Consider the following 9,935-nt stretch of genomic DNA (forward strand, 5'->3'; position numbering starts at 1 on the left):
CCGAGACCGAGTCATCGTTATGCAGGCCAGCCCGGTTTCTCTGTCTCTGTCTTTTAGGGCCTCTCGGCGACGTGCCGTGAAATTGGGATGATTAAGAGTCTTCTCGCAAGCTACCAGCTACCAGTGAGTGTACGCGCCACTCATTATAAAATCAATCACATCGATAGCGATCATCGCGCCGCGAACTAATAAGGACAATGATATCAATCCGCGTGAGCATCGGCGTCCGGCGGACTGCCACCCAAACGCGAGACGCTAGATGCATATCATTAAAAGAATTGTGTCTAGCCAATTTGCATTGCCAATGCTCGCTGGGTTAGGAGGTCTACTGGCTCTACTACTGGGAATACAAAGTAGTACCGCTAATGAGCTAACTAGCTTACAGTTTCAAAGTGACTGCAGCAGTATGCTAACGGATCTGAAAATACTCTGCATGCACTTACCGCGCATCGCATTATCAGGGCGCGTCGATAATGAAACAAGCGCTTTGCGGCTAATGTCATCCAAGAGTCCTTCAGCTTGATCGGCCACTCTATAGCGACGCACGGAACAGCGCCACTTCAGAGGCGCTAATGTATTGTAAACTGGCTTCGTGGAATGTTATCGCGATCTAATTTAGCCATTTCCGAAGCCGGGCCTTCCTCACCAGCTACTTACCACTAGTTAGTCGCAGGCACGCTTGGCTGGCATATCATCAATCAACCTATTGCGGGTCGTCCGTCCGTCCGTCCGTTCGTCCGTCTGTCCGTCCATCCGGGCGGCATTTGCGTCAGAGTGGCAGAAGAGAACCTGTCGATGGTCGGTCCGGTTATCGATTCAGAATATACATATTAGCTCAGACAACAGAGAGAGAAAGGAAGGGAGAGAGATTATTATGAACGTACCTGACGCACGCGGATCGAACTCCCGGACGAATAAGGTACGGTCTAACTGGTGCACACGATGCCGTTGCCGCTACTAACCGGTTTTGTGGATTAGCAGCTTCATAAACCTCGGGGTGTGAGGGAAATGAGATTCAATTCCGAGCAGAATCGACCTAAAGGAAAGGTCTCCGAAGCAGCGTCATGACTCCATCTTGTTTTTGACAGTGTGCCTCTTGCTGTACCAGTAGGCTTTGCGCCCGAAATTGCACTCCGGTACATTGTTATTGGGCCACCTCGGTCATGCTATATCGGTGCCATTAATTTGCATGATCCCTCCCCGGGCCATGCTTAAAGCTCACCAAACCATCATCCGAACCAGCAACCGAACCAGTGTCCTGTGAGGGGAAGGGAGGTCAGGTTCGTCGCACCCATCGGTTGTTGATGAAATATGATGTTAACATAAAATTTAATTGAGAACATAATTAATGACCCTCGGCAGCTATCAATTATGGACCGCGAGTGGTGGCGGTCGGGTTGTTTTGATACGTGATGCTCGGTTTTATTTTTGCTCTTTTTCGCGATTTCATTTTTATATGTTCAACCCCTTTGGCAATATTATACTAAAAGTTGCAACATCAGAAGGGAGCGCCACAGGTGGTGCCACTTCACTCACTGGGGACCTGCAGCAGCAGCAGCAGACTGACCAAAAACCTCATTTCCATTGTTGCTATCGGATCGGATCAACACACATACGATCGCGACCGCCTTTTTGCCGCCGCCCACTTTTGTACGCCGCTTGCGCGCGCGCGCGAAGGACACCAACGGGTTCGACATAATCAACAATCCGGGCACCCCCAGGGAGGAGGGAGGCTTTGAGCCGTGCGCCCCAAAACAAATCAATTAATGAGCATGTTTTATCTTAATCGTCGACCGTGCGTGCGCGAGTGTATGTGTGTGTATGCTGTGGTTCCTTTCCATTCTTGTTTATCGCTTTTTGTTGCCCCAGCACCAGCACGCCTGAACCGAGACTCCGGTTCAGAAAGATCGCATTATCTGATCCCCGGGTACACAATAGCTGCAGGCGAACCTGCACACCACCTGCAATTTAACCGCCGTCATAACTCCAAGGACTCACTGTCTTGACGGTGGTGTTATGCGTTGATACAACACCGTGTGGCCACCAAACGCAAAAGATTCGCAAAAAAATGGCCAATGCAAATCGAAGCTCAGCCTACCAAAGCAAAAAGGAGAAGAAAGAAATGGAATTATCCTTTTGACTGATCGAGTGTGATTCAAATTTGGGTTAATAAAAATCCGTCAATCGGATCGGGGCTACTCCTAAGGTCAGGATGGTGGAGCGAGAGGACTCGATTCGATCGATGCCACGATGGAGACGATGATCGATTGCTGTTTGCCCCTTGGTTTGGCGATGCAAGGCGTGTACACACGGCGGTGGCGTCAGGTGTGGCTGAAATAAATCGAGTGCCATTTTTTTAAATATAATCTTGAAGTGTGAAGCAAACGTGTTAATGGTTGCCTCGAGCGGAGCAGCAAGAAACGAAAGTTCCAATTGTGTGCCAATATTATGCCTTGAGCATGTGCTACATGAGCATAAAGTCTGACTGTATTGAAAATATATCAAACGCTCTCTAAACAGCAACTAACTGTCTTAAACCAATATTCCAATTAACTATTTTGTGACATTGTAGCCCCTGCGCCGGCCTGTCACTAATAAACAACCAAACTAATGGAGGCCGCTTGCTCAGTTTAATGGTGACGCGTTTGACGTGAAGTAACGAAGAAAACTACTAGCAACCCTAACCTACGAAACGATTGGAAAAAGAGGTTCCAGTTTGTCTGACAAAGGAGAAGAAGAAAACCGAGGAGAACATACTGTAGTACAAGAAGAAATGTGTGTATTCCCTGCCGCAAACCTGCTCCAGGGTGCCTTTATGCGCCGCTGGCGCCCTCCTGAAACCCGGGCCATACCACACCGAGAAGAGAGTCGAGCTGCATGAGCTGAGCGAGAACTGACGACGACGTGAGAGCGAACTTAGTAGCATGGTGTGCGTGGATCGTTTCATTTTTTTTTTTTGAGGGAGGTCATATTTTATAACATTTCGCTGTTCCCACTCGTTGCCTACCTGCCTGCCTGTCTGCCGGTCTGCCGGCCTGTCGTCTATCACCTCAAAGTGGCGCACTGTTTTTTCGGGGGGATATCTTTTTATGACTTTTTGGGTCCACCCCTTTCCCCCTTTTCGGTGGCGTGTAGGTACGCGAGCACGCGGTGCGCACCTTCGATTCGGTGTTGCATGAGGTAGTTGTAGCAGTATCAGAAGCAGGCAGTAGCAGTAGCAGAAGCGTTGTTTTGGCTACCGACGGCGCCTACTCTTCTTAGTGGTGCGGCACCATCGTACTACTACTACGTTTTGCGGTCGAGAGCGCACGCTATACGCTGCTCGCTCACAGCTCACAGCTCACGCTCGCCCGCGGGCCCTGGTCATAACAACGCGTCATAACCGCGCCGCTCGAGCCGCTCTCGGACCGGAGCGCGCGTCCGGTTGACGGCGGTGTCCTTCTGGTGCCACTATAGACAGCCTACTGCTGCCGCTGCTGTGGTGTTGCGGCTGGTGACGGCCTGAATCTCACCAGTCCGTCAGTCGTACTCGGTCAAGCGTTGCCAGCAGAGGCGCGCGCGCTCGCGTTTGTTGTACCGCTCTGCTCCGTTCCGATTAGTTCTGTGATCCCGCGTTTGACGCCCTGACGTTCGCCAAGATCGCCAGACCAGCCAAGAACCGGGAGACTGTTCGATCAGCGAGTCGCTAATCAGTGCGCGTACGGAGACCCCTTCCCCTCGGGGGGGCTTTTGTTTAGTGCTCCGGTGCCCTCGTAACACCGTCGTCTTGCGTCTGTGTCTCTGTTGATCGAAACCCCGGTGGTACGGTGGCTTCTACTAGCACGCACATACTCGGCGATCGTGTTGAATGATGGTGTGGTACGAGTGTGCGTACTACCTTGCTGCTGCCTTCGCGATCTAAACGGCTAACCTTCGCTGTTCAGCACAAGACTGATGGTGGTGGTGGTGGTGGTGGTAGTGGTAGTGGGTGTTGTTACAATGTCGCCACCTGGTAAGGTGCTCGCCGCGTAACCAGCACACCGCACGGCGCTGCGCTGCGGTTAGAAACATCACCTCCAAAACGGTGGCAAAAACGCAATCTGTCAGCGAATATATAGTGCCATTCTAAGCTACAGTACGCGTCATCGCACTACTTCCACTACGAATGTGCCCAGCCCAACGGGAGGCACTGTGTATGTGTGCTCGGCACATTGGCACGGTATAGACGGTGACGGTGTGCAGTTTGGGTGCTTGAAAACTGTCCCCGTAATGCTGCGCGGCCATTAAACAAAAAATGGCAACATTCAGCACTTTCGATGCCCCCCTTCTTTGTGTGGTCAATACCACGATGTGGATGCAACTTGGCTGCTTGGCCTGGTAATGCTAACCTGCTCTAAGAACGGTGCCCCCAACTGCAATCCTTGGCAGCGCGCGCGAATCGTATGCGATGTGTTTATGCTACGCCGCACAAACACTGCAGTAACTTCTTTGCTATTCCCCGGAGGGTTTTTCAATTCGAAGTGGATCGCTCCTTTAGATTCCTCCTGAGACCCGCGCTCTTCATGGTGTGTGTGTGTGTGTGTCTGTGTGCTTATTGTGGACGCAATCAACCTAATTACTTATCGGAGACCGAAGGGGCAGTAGTGGTTGCTAGTAGTGATCGACGAAACGAAATTGCGTTCCATTCCAGGAAGCTCTCAGTGTGTGGAATGTGGTGCGATTGTGTCACGCCGCTGTGTGCTGAGGTTATGCTCGCTTTGATCATGAGATTGTGATGTGATATCAACAAAGTAAGCCAGGATCGTCACTGAAAGGAATAAGAGGTTATTCTTCCCTCGCTTTCCTGCCCTTGTACGTGTGTTTGTAGTGTAGTGGTACGGTGGTCAAGTCTGACGTCTTGTGCTGCTGCTGGTAGTTTGTGATTTTCCAAACCATTTTTTTCACAAAATTTAATACCACACTCAATGGTAATGTGAAATGGAATACGCCACCGAAGTCAGTGATCACTTCGATTGAGTTGAAGGAGGTTCAGTGAATCTTGGTGCTCTAGATATCGATAAAGAAAACGCGACAAAACATGATTATTATTGCCGGCGGTAGTAGCACAGCCACCGGTGGTGCTGGCATTAGTGCCGGGCCACACGATAGTGAAGATGAGCGAGAGGTTGTCGAGGATGGTGAGCAGCAGCAGCAGCAGCAGCAGCAGCAGCAGCAGCAGCAGCAGTACAACAACAGCGCCAGAATGAACGGATTGGCATCGCACGGAATAGAGATCCTGGCCCCGGAGGATCTCGGTGGGACGGAGCTTGAACTGTCACCACAGCGTCCAATGTCCGGTCCTCCAGAATCATTGCTGGTCAATGGCCATGTAGCGATGGTCAGCAGTGGATCGGAGCTAACGGTGGATGAACTGCATCAGGAATGTGTCACCAACCACGATGATGGCCGTGCTGATGATGATGATGATGATGATGATGATGTCGACGATGACCCACTTCTTGATGGTACGTTCGGAACGCTAGGAATGTTTGTTCAGTGACCGGAGCAAGTCAAGATTGTAATTGACATTTGAAGGAGCCAGCCAGCCAGCCAGCTTGGGCCACATAAAAGCTAATGTTGCCCAGTGCCAGTGTGGCCCAACTTCTACGCTGAAGAGAGCGTCATCCCTCCTTGGGAGGGAAGGAAGGAAAGATAAGTTTAACATAGAAAGGGGATTGAGCACTCCGGCGAGTTGAAGTTGCTGGCTTATCGTCTTGCGAGTGGTGTACTCAGCCAGCTAGGAGCTGCAGTAGCTGCGGCAGTTGCATTTATCCTGCTGTGCTGTGCTATCGGATTGTTCTGAAATAACCAAGACACCGCCAAGCCACGGACCAACGGGGGCCAATGCAGAACAATGTGCATTCCGCAAGGACTCGGTGGAGGCGGGGTTAATTTAAAGTGTAGAACAGAAATTAGAATGTACGCAGAGATCGTGAAAATTAGATTCAAGCGCCACTGCAGTGCAGCACCGCGCACCGATTCGGTTCGCTTTCCGTGCACGATGATGCTTTTATCGCCCTGCTTTCTGTAACTATACGCTGGGACGCTGAATAAATTACGCTTCGCCAAAGCGTGCTGGCCACGCTAATAACGTACCAGTTCTTGGTCTCCGGGAGTCCACCACCCGGAACTTGCTTCGTTCGCAAACCGGCCAGCACGCAAGCGATGTATATAGAGCACGAGAACATACGAGAGAGAGAGAGGTGGCTAATAGAAGGCAACGAAGAAAACCAAGTTCTTGCGGAAACAAAAACGGAGGAAGAAATGAATGGAAAAAAAATCAACAAACAACTTTGCCTCCCCACCCTCCTGGAAGTAGATGATGGGGTGCCCGGGGGGGGGGGGGGACGCAAGGTGGTAAAAAGTGGGTCATGAAATATTAAAGTTCACTTTTCGATTCCGATCGCGACCGTTCGCGGGGTGCTCTAGCTAGTGCTCGTGCTATCTAATGCTTAATGCCAACCAAAGCGATACCGTGATTCGTCGTTTGATAAATCAGGGAAATGAATTGTTAAGCGCTCGCGTGGTCCTGTGCGATTTGTGGAGTGGAAATGCACACCAGGAAGGATGTGTTAATGTTTTCCTCACGCTCACGTACTGCATCGTTCTGCATCAGATATGGAAGGTGCAATCGGTTGGAATGGTTAGTCGTATAAATGGTGTTAGTAATTGGAGAAAATTTCAATTAACTGGGCACAAGAAGCCTGTTATCATTCTATTTTTTTTACATAAATTATTTTTATTAGTGAAAATATAAATGAAATTTACACGAATGTTGAATTTAAATCATTCTCATCTGTTTCTCCTTCTCATTGCGAATTGTTACTCTCTACTCCTGGTTATGTTCGGTTGTGTGATATTTATGCTGATAAAAGATGAAGGAATGTATCGATATTGTTTACTAATTGACTACTTTTGAACATCTTTTCAATTCTTTTACTTGAATTTAGTGACACGTTTAACTTATTGTTTAAATTAGTTTACTTTTCTCGTTTACTAATATTATGAATCCCTCTCTTTCTTTTTCTCCTAGGTAAGTTGCGTAACCTTATTTCGTTTTGCCGTAAGTATGATTTTATTTCTTTCTTTCATTTTCCCGTTTTTTTTTTCAAACCTACAAAATCCACCTCAAACCGGCACCTCGAAAGCGCGTCGTGACTAACCAAAAGACCATCTAACAGCTCGCCTCGTCGATTCATCATGCCTAATCTTCCACAACAACCAAAAAAAAAAAAGACCCCACGAAATGTATATAACACTCGGTTGTTTGGTTTGCTACCTTTTGCTACCTACCCCCTGGCCCGGAGAGCGGAGGGAATTCCAACCCCCCCTCCCGGACCGTCGTCTTCTTCAGGCGAATGCGTTCAAAATTTACATGTTTGAACTCGAGCTTCGTTTCACGCGCATACGCGGATACGCGGAACCCGGTGCGTCAGCATAACGTGTTGGCGCGAGACCTGCGAAATGTCTCTCCATGCGTCGATGCTGACCGGGACGACCGTCGGCGACGGCGACAACTTGTCACGTGATCACGTTCTTGGCCGGATCGCTTCGCTTTATTCTTTATTCCGTTTCATTGTTGTTTTGCAGCCAATGTTTGGCCACATAAGGTGTGGTGTGTGCGTGTGCGCTTTATTGCCTTCGTCGATCATTTATTCGGATCCATCGAGGATGCTCGAAGGCAAACCTGGAAATTCCAGACGCAGTGTCGAGAATGGCGAGTCCGGTGGTTCCGTAGACGAGCACGTCCGCGCTACCAGCTACGTTGAGGGTACGCCTTCGCCTATATTTAGTGTAAACAGGTCTCGGTTTTTCGCAAAACTTTCCAACACCAGCCAGCGGGATCGATCAGAACTTCCGCAAAGGCTGCCGAGCGCTTCTCTGTTTGGTGATTTTGTCACGAGCAGCACGAGTTTGCACGTTGATTATCGTGTGTATGCGTACTAAGTGCGCGAGTAGTAGGAGATTTGTGCAAATATTTTGAAGCAGCCGTGTCCGCGCTGTGTCTTTTTGGCCCCGAGTGTGTCTCGCGGTTTTCTTTTCCCCCCCCTAACTAATGCCGCTGTTTATGCTTAACCCCCCTTAAGTCACTCAAGTGGTTGGCGTTACGGTGAATAGTGTGAATCAACCGTCAAAGTTGAGGTCAAAGTTTGACAAACATCAGGCCCCGTATGGGCACTAACCATTAACGTTCATTGACACAATTTGTTCTCTCGGTTTTTATACAAAACATGTTTTGCTTGCAGGCCACCGGAGACAATTGATGCTGAGCAAGTGCAGAGATTTAATACCATTAAAAAAAAAGGCATAAAAAACAAGCGTTCCATTACAAACGGCACCGATCGGCTTGTATGATGATCTTGTCTTAACAGTTAAACTCCGTCCAGACGAGCAACAAAGTTATCGCGATAACTTTTGCTCAATTTGAGCAAAAGTTATCGCGATAACTTTCTCGCCCTACTGTTTACATACGATTTGACAGCTCCTAAGGGGGTTTTCACTCGTTCTCGCTTGCTCGCTGTCTACACGTGCATTCCAGTTATCGCGATAACTTCTCGACGGATTTGTATGGGATGACGTTTGTTTGCGAAGTTCTCGTCGAGAAATTCTCCAACATTCGTCATCGTCTGGACGGAGTTTTAAACAATTGTCACCATATCACTCTCTCTCTCTCTCTCTCCCTCTCTTTCTCTTTCTGCCCCCTCGCGGAGGTCTTTCGCTGTAAATTATGAAGAATAATTACTCACTCGTACTGACCCACGGGGTTTCACGCAAGCACATTCGATGCGGGTGCGATGAAAATTGAATTTATTTTCTAATTTTACCATCTCACCGGCAATCCTTCATGTGGCCTGATGCCCCGGGGAAGGATTTATTTGCTTCTCAATTTGTCGTCACTCGTCTCAACGAACGTGCGCCGCGAAAACATCCCAATTTTCAAGCAACCCACATGATGCCGACATGATGGATGCGCACCAGCGATCCACCTCAAACGCGTCGTGACTTTACACCCCATAAATTAGGATGTCAGACACTTATGAGCGATGTAGAATGATGCCACTGGTTGAGGAAAACTAAATTCCAGACGCGTAAGGACGCGAGGAACATTGTTTTGCGTCTTCGAATCACCCACGTCGGTAGGAAATTCGCTTCGCTGTATCACATTTCTCTTACTCCGTGTAGTGCGCAGCGTAAGAAGAGTGAATTCTAATGCTCGGTGCTTCCTTCACTGGAATGGCATCCATTTTTCATCAGCTCCCACACTCGGGGAATATCACGGGTATCATTAGTGTTGGTAATTATGGCACGTGTTGAAAAGTCGTGTACGGTGTTCGTTCTCATATTTCGTATCCAAAATCCTGTTCTGCGGTTCTTGGAAGAGATACATCCTCCGTTATGTTTGCTCGAAACGCTCGAAAGCAATTAAAGGTGGCTGTTTCTTTCAGAAGTCTTTCGTCGACTTTTCGTTTTGTTTGGATTTCGAATAGCACTCTTCTGCATCTACTTTGCTGTCAATTCCCATCCGTAAGGGTGCTTATGCCCTACGTCTCTGGGACGAGAAACACTTGGCGAAGGTGGGTAAAAGTTCATTGTCACTGTCACACACTGGCTGCCGTCGTGCCCTTGAGCATATTGACGTAACAACCATCAATGAAGAAGGATAGGCTATGTAGGGGTGCGTAGGAAGAATTGCAAGTGAAGTAAATCAATAAAATGCCTCGCATTCTCACCCTTCCAGCGTATGTGACAGCAGTAATGGGGTCTTGCACAAACAGTCAACGGACCTAAACGTTGGTAATGGAAGCCTTTTCTCTAGCAAAGTTCGATGACGGTTACGACAGTCAGTGTCTGTAATTGTGCTGGCTAGACAGACATCTGCCTGCCAAGCAAAGATACACATTTCGGTAGATATTTAT

The 9,935-nt window shown here is 48.7% G+C and overlaps 1 protein-coding gene across 7 annotated transcripts in view; it reads left to right on the forward strand.

Moving 5' to 3' along the window:
- The window catches only part of LOC125954419 (high affinity cAMP-specific and IBMX-insensitive 3',5'-cyclic phosphodiesterase 8), a 121,859-nt gene that overhangs the window by 50,190 nt on the left and 61,734 nt on the right, over positions 1–9,935 (forward strand). The window contains exon 4 of one of the 7 annotated variants that reach the window (XM_049684747.1): positions 7,052–7,081. The exons of 5 other annotated variants lie outside the window; for them this stretch is intronic. In XM_049684747.1, coding sequence (XP_049540704.1) covers positions 7,052–7,081 — 30 coding nt within the window. Of the gene's footprint in view, positions 1–5,183; positions 5,484–7,051; positions 7,082–9,935 lie in introns of those variants that run through there. One more of the 7 variants, XM_049684749.1, reaches the window with a different exon arrangement.

Source organism: Anopheles darlingi, chromosome 3, assembly GCF_943734745.1.
Source record: "Anopheles darlingi chromosome 3, idAnoDarlMG_H_01, whole genome shotgun sequence".
Classification (NCBI taxonomy): Eukaryota; Metazoa; Arthropoda; class Insecta; order Diptera; family Culicidae; genus Anopheles; species Anopheles darlingi.